Source organism: Crotalus tigris, unplaced genomic scaffold, assembly GCF_016545835.1.
Source record: "Crotalus tigris isolate CLP2741 ecotype Arizona unplaced genomic scaffold, ASM1654583v1 scf7180000022411.5474196:2289641, whole genome shotgun sequence".
In the NCBI taxonomy this organism is placed as follows: Eukaryota; Metazoa; Chordata; class Lepidosauria; order Squamata; family Viperidae; genus Crotalus; species Crotalus tigris.
Genome location: NW_024099112.1, coordinates 447,569 through 462,749, shown reverse-complemented (window position 1 = coordinate 462,749; position 15,181 = coordinate 447,569). Strand labels below are relative to the sequence as shown.

At 32.2% G+C, this 15,181-nt stretch overlaps 1 protein-coding gene across 2 annotated transcripts in view; it reads left to right on the top strand.

The window, feature by feature from the left end:
• RBL1 (RB transcriptional corepressor like 1) overlaps positions 1-14,739 on the top strand; it is a 35,328-nt gene extending 20,589 nt beyond the window's left edge. The window contains exons 17-23 of one of the 2 annotated variants that reach the window (XM_039319135.1): positions 1,952-2,128; positions 3,256-3,327; positions 3,453-3,528; positions 8,426-8,556; positions 10,838-11,002; positions 11,694-11,879; positions 14,655-14,739. In XM_039319135.1, coding sequence (XP_039175069.1) covers positions 1,952-2,128; positions 3,256-3,327; positions 3,453-3,528; positions 8,426-8,556; positions 10,838-11,002; positions 11,694-11,864 — 792 coding nt within the window. In that variant the 3' untranslated portion in view covers positions 11,865-11,879; positions 14,655-14,739. Of the gene's footprint in view, positions 1-1,951; positions 2,129-3,255; positions 3,328-3,452; positions 3,529-8,425; positions 8,557-10,837; positions 11,003-11,693; positions 11,880-14,654 lie in introns of those variants that run through there. The other variant, XM_039319136.1, reaches the window with a different exon arrangement.
• Positions 14,740-15,181: the final 442 nt, after the last annotated feature.

Genomic DNA, 15,181 nt, shown 5'->3' with positions numbered 1-15,181 from the left:
AAAGCTAACATGAGATGAGTAATATTCTGCTTATAATAGATAACCTCTAGAAAATTAAAATCTTTGTCATAATCCAATAATTTTTTATAATCATAATGAGATGAACTCAAATATGAATCTACAGTAGAATATAACTTGTCAAAAAGAACAAAGAATTGTAAAATAAAAAGACATTTGGAAAGGTACATTTGTGCAGATCTTACATGTTGATGTTAGAAGCTTATAAACCAAAACAGGGAATTTAAGTGTATGTCTAGATTCAAACTCTTTAGGAAAAAGAAAATACACATAGCACCAATGTGGTATAACAACTTAAAGATCAGAAATATGTGAGGCAGACCTCTCTGCAGAATGGTTATGGATAGAAACCTAAAATATTTTTATATTTGGAGTATTCTTTCCCTGGTTAAAATTCTCAAAGTGGTATTGAAATTAGAATAAGAGAGATATCCAACAAGAATACAAGGCAATTCCTATGACTTTCATATAGTTTTCATATCAATGATAAAGAGATTAACTTTTTAAAAACTCTCTAAAAACTGATCTAATTGAGTTGGTTGTGAAATCAATTTAGGATTAATTTTAAATGGCACACATCACTTGATCTGGGATAGATTAATTTGACTATGGTGCGTTCAGATATAACATAATACATACATAACTGAAAATTGCTGAGGAAGTCAAACATAGACCTACTGAACTTTAGAATAAGAAACTTGAAAAAAAAGGAGATGGAGGAGAAACAGGATCAATGTTCCAGATATTTGAGACTTATTTAAAACAATAATCATAAATGCTTATCTGCAAACTAATTGCAAGTCAGAAAATATATAACAAAATAACAGAATTGGAGTTCTTCTAATTCAACATCCTTCTCAAGCAAAACCCTATACTATTTCAGACAAATGATTGTCTTAAAAACCTCCAGTGTTAGAGCACCCACAACTTCTTAATGCAAGTCGTTCCACTGATTAATTGTTCTAATTGAACAATATTGTTCAGTGGTATCTTAATATCACTGATGATGTCATGATTAACAAGCAAAAGCAAGAAAGCTATTAAAGGTGACCAGAAAAATAGAAGGCAAAAAAAGAATACAAGTTTGCATCCTCAAAGAGCAGAAAAAATGAAAACAGTAAGGGAACAAAAAGCAAACACCTGCATGCACAGATATCTGCTTGGCTAATCTGTTCTGCCTTAATTGATAAGAAATAGGAAAGAAAAAAATTGATGAAAAAATATGTCATTTAATAAAGATAAGACCCAATACATGCCATATTTCTCTGGTAACTTTAGGAGTAATCTGATAGTTGCTATTTATATAGAGTTTCTAAAAGCTTGATAGAATTCCTATTTAAAGGCTCTTGAGTTTTAGTTTTCAAGATAAAAAATGATTACTATGTCTGCATTTGCATGACTTTACATATGAGCAAAACCTGTCTTTATCTTATTTATTCAATAAAAAGACATGGGTAAAGGAGGCACCTGTCCAGGTGCTTTGCCATGTTATACACAATCAACCAGCCATTTGAGTGCATGGTCAACATTTCATGAAAAGTATAAATATCTGCATAGCGATTAGTGGCTAGGGACAGTGGCTAAAGAAGGGGGAAAATGAGTTATTGAAAATACTTGTGATTTTTTTGTTTTATTTTTTTCAGTTTTGTTTCAGTATTTTTTTTTACATTTTATATTCTATACTATCAATTTGAACAATGTTAAGTAACTATAATGCATATAATAAAATCTCATGTTAAAAAGAGTCTGGATCCAGTCATTATTCAAAGTATGCCTGAAAATAATTAAATTGCACAGTAATTTTCAGCATTATATTCATAAGCTTGCAAAAATTTTAAATTAGCAGCATATACCACTAATAATTTTTCAGAAGGGATTCAAATTCCTGAAAACAAACAAAACAAAAAAACCTTAGTGTGGCATTTCCTCTTAGGTATACAATTTGGCAAGTGTTCGATTACGTGATCTATGCTCAAAATTGGATGTTTCCAATGATTTACGAGGGAAGATATGGACTTGTTTTGAATTCACTTTAGTCCACTGTACAGATCTAATGAAAGATCGACACTTAGATCAGCTTCTTCTCTGTGCTTTTTATATCATGGCAAAGGTAAGAGAGCCTTCAAAATGTAATTTTTTAATGTTCTGAAATGAACTTTATAATACCTTATTGTAATAAATTGCTTAAAGAACAAATGTTGTTAAAATGTTTTTCATATTCCTAGGTTCTTTGTTTCCAGGTACTCTTAAGTTTTTTCCTTTGGCCAACTGAGCAGGATACTGTTACAATAGATAGTAGGCTGTTTTCCATTATTACAATAGCACAGATGGTTATATGCAAAAAAGAGTTATGCTTTGAAAATAAATTGGAAAAGGTACTTCTAAGTAGGAGCACAAATATCACTCCTTTGTGCAACTTTGTGTAATAAAGTCTTTTCTGAAGATAATGTAGCAAAGAAGACACAATTGCTTTAGAGGAGGGGTGTCAAATTCGCAACGTCACATGATGTGTCACAATGTATCACACCTTTTTTTCCATTGCCAGCAGTAGGGTGGGCGTGGGTTTGGCATGACACATCTGGCCTACAGGCTGGCAGTTTGACACCCCTGCTTTAGAACTATATTTGGGTTCTTGCAAGCTCTGAAATATTTTTCACTTTTTTTCTGAAGTTCTGCATAGCCTCATTAAATAGAAATTTGATAGATGCCCTTGCATTTTGTACATAACTAGTCCCTTTCTATAATATACTTTTAACTGCAAGTACATGTTAAATAAAAGTACTACTACTTTTTGTTATCATACAGCTGTTCCTAAAAACCTCATTTCAGTTTATATCTAATGTGTCTGTGATTATTTGAATCAATCTGTAATTTCCATCTTATGTGAGCTTTTTAAATTCCAAATTATGTGATTGGTGGAAAATGAATATGAAAAACAGGTAGATTATGAGAAGAAAAAAGCATCTTCTCTAATTTGTTAGAAGTGAGAAACTATGCGAGCAGTTGCTAAGCAAAAAAGACAAAGAATTCCTTTAAATACTTCAATTTTGTTAGGTGTGAATCCCTATGATATTTGAGGTCAAAATCTTTAGCAAAAATTCAAAAAAGAGAATAGAGGTTTTTTTCTAGTTGTGGTTATATCAAATGATTCTTCTTTGGAAATGCTGTAGAAAGCTATTTTAGGTTTATGTACAGGAACCTTTTCTTTTTAATCAGTTACAACTGTTTCTTGTTCAGGTGTCCAAAGAAGAAAGAACTTTTCAGGACATAATGAAATGTTATAGAAATCAGCCACAAGCTAATAGCTATGTAAGTATATTTCAGCATATCTATAAATATTTTGCTTTTGTTATTCAAATGCTATCTGCAGATTTAAGAATAGTTCCAATCATGCTCCCTCAAATTACAAAATCTTGCTGTCTCTTGTTCTCTAGGTATATAGAAGTGTCTTACTGAAAAAAGTACAAGCTGATGTAATAGATGTAAAACATGAAAGTATATCAAATGAAGGTAAAAGGGTGGTGATTATGCTATACTATTTTAAGTTTAAATGTATACTTGACAATAGGATTCTCTTGAATGTTACCTGATTATTCAAAATTAGATGGAAGCCATTTTCTTTTTAAATATCTCTATAGGTTTGAAAATACTATTTAATCTAAATTCTTTCCCTATAATCTTAAATTAAAACATCCTAACATATTTAAAGGCTGACTACTACATAAAGGAGAGAATTGGAACAATCAGAGTAATATTCATATTATCATACAAACAAGAAAATGTAGTTGAATTTTTTTTTTGTTCAAGATTTTATTGGTTTTCTTTTGTATACATATGTTAATTTTTCCAATCAACGGGTTGTCTGGGATTAGCTATGCTAATACATTCAATTCCTAATCCTTCATTCTTTCCTCTAACCAACGGTAAAATAAATCCCAAATTTGGTAATAGTCTGTGTCTTCTTTGTCTTTCAGTCTTATTGTTAATCTGTCCATCTCTGCACATTCCAATATTTTCCTGATTATTTCTTCTTCTGATGGCAATTCTTCATTCTTCCAATGTTGTGCGGAGATTATTCTCGCTGCTGTAGTGATGTGTAAAATTAAATATAAATTCTGCTTATTAATCGTTTCAGGCATTATGCCTAGTAAGACTAGATGACCTCCAAGGTCCCTTCCAACTTTATCATCATTATTATTATTATTATGTTCACTTAATATTTTATCTAACCACGTATGTATCTTTCTCCAGTAAACCTTAGCTTTACCACATGTCCACCAAATGTGATAATACGTGCCTATATTATGTTTACATTTCCAGCATCTATCTGACATATTTTTAAACATTTTTGCTAATCTTGCTGGCGGTAAGTGCCATCTATAAAACATTTTATACAGGTTTTCTTTATATGAGGTTGACATTGTTAGTTTGTAGTTTCTCTCCCATAACATTTGCCACTTTTCTAATTCTATATTATAGCCAAAGTTTTTTGCCCATCTTATCATTGTTTCTTTAACTTGTTCGCTTTCCATTTCCAAAATTAACAAAAAATTATACATTTTCTTAATTAATTTCTCATCTGAGGTTAACAAAATCTTATCAAACACAGTTTGATCCTTATAAAATCCATACATTTTTACATCTTTTTCATATCTACTTTTTCTATCTGTAAATGTGCCCACCATGACAAGTTGATTCCCTGATTTTCCAGTTCTTGTTTAGATTTTAAATTCCATCAGTATTTAGAATATCTCTATATGTCCATATTTTTTCAAAGTCTACCAAGTTGGATGTACAAATGCCTCCATCGTTGATAACCACCCTGGAATTTTTAGATATATTTTAGCTTTAATTTTTTCCCATACTGTTAACAAGGCATTTCTTATAAAGTGATTTTGAAAATACTTATGGACTCTGTTTTTCCCATACCATAAGAAAGCGTGCCACCCCAATTGTACATCTTGTCCCTCTAAATACAACAACCTTTTGTTTCTAAGCATTATCCATTCTTTCACTCATGTTAAAACAGATGCTTGATAGTACAACACCCATTCCGGCAGCCCAAATCCTCCATTTTCCTTATCATCTTGTAATATTTTCATCTTAATTCTAGCTTTCTTCATTTCTGCTAAATGAAGTTCAAAATTAATGAATTTAAATCTTGAAAAAAATTTTTCTCAAGTTTTATCGGAATTGTTTGAAATAGAAATAAAATCTTTGGCAATACGTTCATTTTTACTGTAGCAATTCTTCCTAATGTTGACAGCTGCAGATTTTTCCAAGTCTAGCTTTATTTGCTTCAATAATTTTGTATAGTTGTCTTCTTTTATTGATGAGCATTTAGCCGAAAAATGAATACCTAGGTATTTAACTTTTTTCACTATCTGTACCTCTGTTTTCTCTAGCATTTGCCTTTTTTTTTATCTGTGAGGTTCTTAACTATTACTTTAGTTTTTTCTTTATTTATTTTTAATCCCGCCATTCCTCCATACTCTTCTATCTTTCCCCATAGCTTAGGAATCGTCTCTAAAGGGTCTTCCAAGATAAATTACTAGATCGTCGGCAAATGCTTGTAACTTATATGTTTCCTCTTTTATTTTCAATCCTTTAATTTCTATGTCCTGTCTAATCCTTCTATTTAACACTTCCAAAGTGAAGATAAATAATAATGGAGATAGTGGACACCCTTGCCTCGTGCCTTTTCTTATCTCAAAGCTCTCAGTGTAATCTCCATTCACTATCACTTTTGCTGTCTGGTTGCTATATATTGTTTTTATCATATTTGTAAAGTTCTTTCCAAAGTCCATTGTTTGCAGTTGCTGAATCATGAATTGCCAGGAAACATTATCAAATGCCTTTTGAGCATCTAAAAATACTAATGCTAATTGTTTCCCTGGATGTAATTCATAGTATTCTAATACGTCCATTATCACCCTTAAATTGTTTTTAATTTGTCTCTTTGGTAAGAAGCCGTTTTGATCTGGATGTATGAATTCAACTAAGTATTTTTTCAATCTCTCTGCCATTATTGAAGTAAAAATTTTATAATCCACATTAAGTAATGAAATCGGTCTATAGTTCTTAATATACGTCAAGTCTGAATCTTCTTTTGGTATCAAAGTAATATTTGCTTCTATCCATGTGTTTGGAAGTTTAGCCTCTAACAATAGTCCATTACAAACATCTTTCAGTGGTTCGCTTAATATGTCTTGTAAATTTTTGTAAAGTTCTGCCGGAGCCCATCTGGGCCTGGTGTTTTCCCATTTTTTTGTCGTTTTATAGCCTCTGATATCTCCATCATTGTTATTCTTTCTTCTAACATAGTTTTAAATGTCTCTGGAATTTTTGGCAATTTACTTTCTTCTAAGTATTGAGCAGTTCTCTCTCTTACAGCCTCCTCTTTATCATACAATTCCTTATAGTATTCCTTAATTATCTTTTTTATTTCTTCCTTTTTGAATTGTAAACAACCTTTCCCATCTACTAAGTTATGTATTATTTTCTTCTCTTTCTGTTTTTTAAGCTTATAGGCTAGCCATCTTCCTGGCTTATTGGCATTTTCAAAGAAGTTTTGTTTTGCTCTCTTTATCTGTTCCGCCAATTTTTCTGAGTCCAACAAATTTAGCTTGTGTTTTATTATTTCCATTTCTCTTTTCAAGGTCTTTTTCTGTGGGTTTTTTTATAATTCTATCTCTAGTTTTCTAAATTTTGCTTTTAATGATGAATATTGCTGTCTTCTCTGTTTATTTTTCTTTGCCATATACGTTATAGCTATGCCTCTAAAATACGCTTTGGCTGTGTCCCATAGATTTTGTAGTGATGTATCTTTTTCTTTATTTTCTTTGAAGAAAAATTCCATTTCTCTTTTCGCTAACTCTATGAATTCTTTGTCTTTTAACCCATCTTGGGTTTTTTGTGTTCCTTTCCATGTCACTTTTAGAGGATTATGGTCTGCCCATGTACCTATTTCTATCTCAATTTCCTGTATATCCATCCTCAATTCAGAAGTCATCCAAATCATATCAATTCTTGACCAGGATTTATGGCTATTTGAGTAAAAAGTTTATTGTCGGTTTTGTGGATTAATTTCTCTCCAGACGTCTTGTATTTCAATTTCCTCTGCCATATTAAAAAATGTCTTGGGTAATCTTCTTCTTATAGGTTTTCCTGTTTTGTTACTTTTGTAATCCATTGTTCGTCTACTATCGCATTAAAGTCCCCTATTAAACAAATATTTTGGTATTCCATTTCTATTAATTTCCTGTGTAACCTTTGATAAAATTGTTCTTGATTGTTGTTTGGGGCATAAATTGCCACTAACAGTATTTGTTTTTGATGTAAATATATTTCAACCATTACAATTCTTCCTTCTTCATCTGAGTATACTAATTTAGAGTCTATTATTTCTTTAACATATATGGCTACCCCTCTTTTTGTTGTTGTTGTTGTTGTGCTGATGTATAATAAAGCTTCCCAATTTTTGAGTATTCCAATAGTTTATAATGTTGTTTTTTTATGTGTGTCTCTTGTAAACAAATTATATCTGTATTTAATTTCTGGAGTTTCCTAAAAAAATTATTTCTTTTTGATGGGGAGTTTAGTCCATTTACATTTACCGAAAAAAATCCATTTTTTTTTCTCCATTTCCATTTCCAGTAGTTATATTTCGGTCTAGTCGATCTTGTAATTCTTTGTTCTCTAGCAATTCCTTCCTCTTCAATGTAGTTGAAAATTTAACCTGTAGGTTTAACAAATATGATCAAGATATTTGCCTTGTGACCTCCATTTTCTGCTCAAGTAAAGCATTTTAGTTCATGATATAGGCAGTGACTTGGATTTTATAGATCACAGACACAGAAATAGAATTAAATCTATTCTAAGAAGCATGTGGTTTCTTCAATATTTTTCTCAACATAAATGTACTTACTCAGAAGCATGTCCATCTTCAATAGGGTTTACTCTCTTAATTAATTCATGACATGACATTTAGCCATGGTTTCTTGCTATTTTTTTTCACATAGTGTATATACAGAATCCAAATGAATGTGTTGTGCTATTTTGTTGTTAACAAAACCATAAGTGATTCTGACAGTGATAGGTAGAGGACCTGGTCTGTAGCCAACACATAGTGATCTGATTATATCATGTATGTGGACTAGTTCAACTCATATTTATTACAATACCATTTAGACTAGAATCCTATGTATATGTATATAGGACTAACTTACATTCCTCTCATTGTGACTTGATTCCAAATAAAGCATCTAACTGTGTTGTTTGCTTTCATTAATTCTGCAGTTTGGGAAGGTGGTGGAAAGCCTTTGTGGTAAAGACAACATATTTTTGCTTCACTTTTTAAATTTAAAAGCTTATTATATTTACCTTGCCTTCTCTCTTCCTTTCAAAGGTGTCTGTGGGAACGATTATAGAGATTTGGAAAAAGAAGAGAGAGGGGATCTTATAAAGTTTTACAACACTATTTATGTAAAAAAAGTGATAAACTTTGTATTGAAATATGTTTCCAACCATGATTATATGGTATGTGAATCTCAAATTTCCAGATGTGTTCATACAGTTTGATTATTGTTTTTTTTACGCTTATCTTAGATACTAAGAGAGATGGGTTGCTTCTAACAATATACACATGTTCACTAAGGTTATAATTGTTGACCAGATTCCCAGCTTATATGATTAAGCAAAGCTGGTCATCTAAGTAATAATCTTCAGCTAGAGAGTATTCTCCCACAGAGGGCAACTTTTACCTTTCCAAGCTCTGGCAAAAGCCACTTTATTCTCCCTATCCTTTTCATTTCCTTCATTTTTGCATGATTGAATAGTGTGACAATTTATTTAATACAAATTATAAATTAATATCAGGTTGCATTTGATATGAGCCAAAATTCAATTAGTGCAAAGCTAGTGCATACACAGTTGAAGCTAGCACATATGAAGTTAAAGTTAGTGCATATAAATTACTGTTGAGGTTTTAGACACTAGTGTTGTATCTGCAAAATGGAGAAAAGGAAGCTCATTTTGAACACCCAAAACAGAATATAGTAGGTATGCTGTGGATGTGGATTTATTTTTTAATGTTGTACAGTAATAATTGAAAAGCACATTACTTTTATGTTTTATTTCCTAAGCTGGAAACAATTATCCTATTTTCCATAGAAATATCTCTTCAACAAATTGAATTTCAATAATACGACAATTTTATAGGATTCATTAACTGTACTACAGTATTTGCCCTACTTAGAGTTCTAAGTTGTTAAACTTATTATTTATCAGAATCTCATAGTTGTGTATGAATTTAGAACAAAGCAAATGAAAGATATATAAGGATGGGTTAGCTAAAATATATAAGGATGGGTTAGCTAAAATTTTCTAAAAATTAATCACATTTAATTAATTAAATTTCTATACCATTTTTCATTCAGGAGCAGATGGCAGCATATATAGTGCTCCCTTTTAACCCTATTAGCATGGTTAGGCTGAAAGCGAGTGATTGACCCAGTGAGCTTCAGCGGCAAACAATGTTCAGAGTTTAGGTCCCCCTATTCCTAGCTCAATAACTTAATTATTACATTATCTTTCTAATCCTTTAAACATTTTTTGTAACCAAGAGAGACCTATCTTATAATATACTTCAAAACATAACATTTCTATCTACTATCATTTGAATAATTGCAAATAGCTTTCATTTATTATAGAGGCTAATTTCCAATAATTTTAAAAGTATTTTTGAAAAATCATTCAGTCATCTTGTTCTAATATTTAAGAATCCATAATTCTTTTTATTTTAATTACTGTAACATAGCATATTTTTAATCATTGTGGAATAGTAATTGAGAGCATGAGTGGGGAAAATAGGACTGAAATTCTTCTTCAGTTATGAAGCCCACTGAGTGACTTTGGACCAGTCACTGTTACCAACCTATTTCCTGGGGTTGTTACAAATATTACATTTACAGCAGGCATGTCAAACTCACGACGTCACGTGACATCGTGCAACGTATCGGGCCGGTTTTGCCATTGCTGGCAATGAGGTGAGTGTGGCTTCCATGTGATGCGTCCGGCCCGTGGGCTGGCAGTTTGACACCCCTGATTTACAGGAAGAATATGTCATGCTTTGATCTCTTGAAAGAAAGGCAAGATATAAATGCAATTCATAAGTTAAAAATAACTGTATTTCATAGATAATTTTCTTTTCACATGCTATGTTTTAAATGTATATATTTTAATGGGAGGTTAAAATCGCTGAAAAATATACTATGCTTGTGCATTATGAGTTAAAACCTCAGTAACAAATACTGGAGTTCAGCTGAACTATCTGATGTTGATTTTGCTTTAGTTTTTGTAAATAATGGCTACAACTTCTAGAAATCTTAAGTGAAGAAAAAAGAGCTGCCAGCTAGTTGGGGTATAAAATAACTTGGGTAAAGAAATTATTGTCATTTTTTTGAGCTTCAGTTAGATGAGAGGTTAACTGAGAGAGCACATGCATACAAAATACAAACAAATATCACCAACACCGTATTTCAGAAGCAAACAAAAAACCCCATTGTGCAAGCCTTTGTACTGATTCTAGTTATCTAAGTAAGTTTGTTAAAGACAACTTTATTACACACAGCTAGTACTATGGGGAAAGAAATCCTGAAATATTGTCCTACATCTTGTAACATCTTGATGCCAAAAGGAATAAAAGCAATAATTTTAAAAGAGCAGCTCTCAGATGCAAAAGAGTACCAATTCTGAGTTAACACACATTAATTCAAATTATAATAGAAAAGTATCTAAGTGTAATCTTTTTTCTTCCAAGGTGGAAGCACCTCCGCTTTCCCCCTTCCCCAGCATTAAACAGCTACCAGTATCTCCTCGGCGAATTTCTCAGCAACATTCTCTTTATGTTTCACCACACAAGAATGGTTCTTGCCTGACACCTAAGAGTGCATTGTTATATAAATTTAATGGGAGCCCTTCTAAGGTAAGATATATGTTTCTAACAATTAAGAGTTAAAAACATAATCCATAACTGTTGATTTCAGTGTAGTCTTTCTGGTCTTTTTAAAAGAATAGATAGAAATATGATAAAAGATTAAATATTAAACTGAAAATTTGAAAGTGACTCAGCTGCTACCTCAGTCTAAGCTTGTGCTTCAGTAACATGCATTGACATGAACAATGGGGAGGATGGATGGGAGGGGTTGCTTGGGAAAGCGAAAGTGACTGCTGCTTGGGGAGAGGAATTGCTGTATCTGCCCCCCCCCCATCTCCCCAGAAGGCTGTTTCAAGGTCACCCAGCTGGGAGAAGAAAGCAGCTGCATACTAAGCTATGCTTAGAGTGACCATTCTCAAAACATCTTGCTTGAACTGATTAGGGGTGGAGGCAGAGATGGAAGGCAGCTAAGAGAGGGAAAAGTTGAACTTACGAATTTTGGTGTGTGATTGCAATGCACTAGCTTCTAATAAAACTATACCTTTCTCAAGCCAAGGATTGTTTCTGTTTAGAGGTTTAAGTTGCAGCATGTCTGGCAGTGACAAAAATTAGGCTATTATATAAAAATATTAACTGCAATGTACAAATGTATTTTGAAAAATCAAAACCTAATAAAACATTAAGCTCGTTTAACTGAAATTTAGTATTATTTTTGACTGTGGTGTTTTCAATTTGACAGAGTTTGAAGGAAATTAACAATATGATTAAACAAGAAGGACAGAGACCTAAGAAGAGAGCAATATCAATTGATAGTGACACAGAATCACCAGCTAAGAGACTTTGTCAGGAGAATGATGATGTTTTGCTTAAACGTCTTCAAGATGTTGTCAGTGAAAGAGCAAACCATTAAATCAGCAAAGATGCTGTGAGCACCAAAGCTTTCTTGTGACTCAATTCTCTGTCCTTCCTAACGTTTTTATGTTTTGTAGCTAGAGGTTATCAATCAATGTATTAGAATTTTAGGATGCTCCATTATAGAAACAAAATTTATAGCAGTTATGAATTTGTTATTATTTTGAAGGTTTTGATCAGATATATATTAAGTAATGCATTTTAATGTAACAAAGGTTATTGGAATTATGTGAAAGTAGGAGTTTGTAAGAAAATCTTGATTTTAACATGGCTTTCTCAACATTTATATGCCTATTATTTCCTGGCATAGTAATTTGGGTTTATGGTTCACTTCAAAATATTTTGATATTATTGTTTAAAGGAATATTAGGATCTATGCATTATTTTAATATAAAATAAGATAAGATAATTTTAATGCAGTAAAATACGGTGTTTAGAATAGAGATATTTCTCCTGTTTGATAAATGCTTTGAATAAGCTGTTCTGTAAAGCAGGAATCCCTATTCCCAAACGACAGCCTGTTTGGAACTGGGCCATTCAAGCATCAGGAGAACGTCTAAGCATGTGCAGCTCTGTTTGCGCAAGCGCCAGGCGCATGTGCCCACTGCTTGTGCAAATGGAGCTGCACATGCTCATATGCTCTCCCACTGCTTGCGTGAAACCATCCCCTTTCCCCATCCTGCCGCCATCACTGCCAGTGGTCCGCAAAGCCAGAAAGGTTGGGGACGCTGCTATAAAGCACTGAAGTCTTACCTCCTAATAGAATGGCAGTCTTTGTACAGGAAAAGGTGGAGTAGGATTTGAGGTAATTGATTTTAGTTTTGCTACCTAGGACAATTGTTTGAAAATACACTTTCATTATAGCCTATATTGGTTTACTTTATTCTAAGTTAATTTCCTAAAGGTGATACTGAGCCCTCTGTTGAATAAATGGATGCACTCCTTGTTTATATACCGTATAGTGTTTAAGAGGGCTGCTTCTGCACTATAGATGCCTGTGCACTGTATAACATTTGTAAAAAGCGTGTTACTCATGCCATTTATAATTAATATGGTTTCTCACAGGGAAAACCTGTCTATATAATACATTATAGTTGCTTATTAAGACGCAGTTGTGTCTGACTGTGGCATCTCAAGTTTCCTCCCCCCCCCCCCCGGAAAGCTGAAGCCTTGTCTAAATAAGTATCTTCCTCTGTTCTTAAAATGGAAAAATATTTCTGCTGTATCAAAGGGATAAAAAGCATCATGTTGCTGTGTTTATCTTACCATTGGGTAGGTTTAAAAAAGATTTTCCAACATTTGTTGAGAAACAGAAAAAAAACCCCTATAAAATTATGAATTCTTTTTCTCCCTTCATCCTAAAAAAACCTAGCGAACACTGAAAATGATTTCCTAGGAAAATACTTTTTCTATTCATTATCAAAAGTTTTGCTAAGTCAAGGAAAATTATGGCTCAATATCTTAAGGTACTCCAGCCTTCTCTAATGAACTACTTGGTAGCTCAACAGAGTCAACCACCTGCTAAGCAGCTGTAAATTTTAACATTCTTTTAAAATAAAATTTTCAACCTGAAAAGCTTATTTTCCTTTGTGTAGTATCTACACAAAATATAAGACTTATCAAATTAAATGTATGCATAAGATCAATATGAAATATTATAAGATTTTAAGTAGTATTCCGTTTGGCTACATTTAAAAAAAATGCTGAATATTTTTCTTAAGAGGGAAATTCATTAGAAATATTTTATGAAAATATAGAAAGAAGTTCCATCATAACTGTAAAGGATTATTCTCACTTCAAATATATTAAAAGAACCATAAAATATTTTATATTTCTCATTCATATATAGAAAGGTTTAAATTTTGTAACAATTTAATCAGTTCTAAAGGATTTTTATAGTTAATTAGTACTCCATTGTATAATACATTGAGATCTATCATTTAATAAACCACAAAGCCAAATAATATGCTAAAATGTTTTACAATAGACTTAAATATATTTATAAAAGATGTATTTTTGCTTTGGGGAGGAAAAATGTTTTACTTTTTGAAATATTGGATTGTTATCACAGAATGTGGCATAAAACTATACTCAGAGTACAGTTGTTTCAATTATATGCAGTTGATTCTTTATGTTTCTTTTCCAGTCAATCAATCTTAATGTCTTACTTTTCTCTCAATGATATAAATACATTCAAAGCAGGGGAGGTGACTATCTTGGGATCTTCAAAGAAAAAAGTGTCCTTCCAGGCCTTTAGCTTTTAAAAAAAGAAAACTGAACAATGAGTTCTGCTAGGATTTAATGCATGCCAATAGAGGAAGCTAGAGATATTAGATCAGTAGACAGAAGTAGTCTGTGAGCAGACGTAGCAGCTGCCTCCACTAACTCTTGAGACTACCAAGTGGCAGCAAAGAAATAACAGAAATCCCTAATTTGTGAATGCCATTTAGTGGTTGTCTGATTTTTAGTCCTGTTTTAGTAGTACAACTCCACTCCTAATAAGAGTAGTCCAGTCTACCACTGATATACAACCCCAGACATCAGAATAGGTCTCCCCCTTCAAATGTAGCCATGTTGATGACTGATGTTTGGATGGAGGCCCCAACCTCCAAGAGGTTTGCCTTACTACCCATGGAACTCTAGTTATATCCTTGCTTTCTTTATTTATCTGTCCAGTATTCTCAGGTTTGACATTAAAAGTTTGGTGCTGAAATTTGGCTTAGTTATACATTAATAATTTATATTAATTGGGGTTTTATATTAATTATAATTTTTGTATTAATTACAGGTTGACTATGATATATGACTGATGTTCCTGATTAAAAATTGGGTTTATTTTTTTGAACTTAACCCTTTGGATCTATCCTTGTAAATAGACATCTTAATTAAAAAAAACTTTATTCTGATCTGATTTGGATGGTTTTGTAATCTTGAACCATATTGAAAATATATATTTGAATTACAGTGCTCAATGAACGTTTAGTAAAAATGAGGAAATTAGTACACAAGGGAAGTATTTACGATACTTCCTATCCTGTGTAGTAGCACTGATCTCTGTATTATCATAAATCTGAGTAACTCTAGAAATGAATGCTCGCCGAGACCTAAGTCAGTATCTTCCCATCAAACATCTTAGTTTATTCAGAATATAGATGCATTTGATAAGTTTATAATCTAGTTCTGAAGATGACTGAGGAGGACAAACAATCAAGCATTCTGTTATTTAAACGGGAAATTTATCAACATTATGCTTACAGAATCACTAAAACGATCCATTCCACTTAAATGTTTCAAGAAAATGTGTGAGCTATGTTT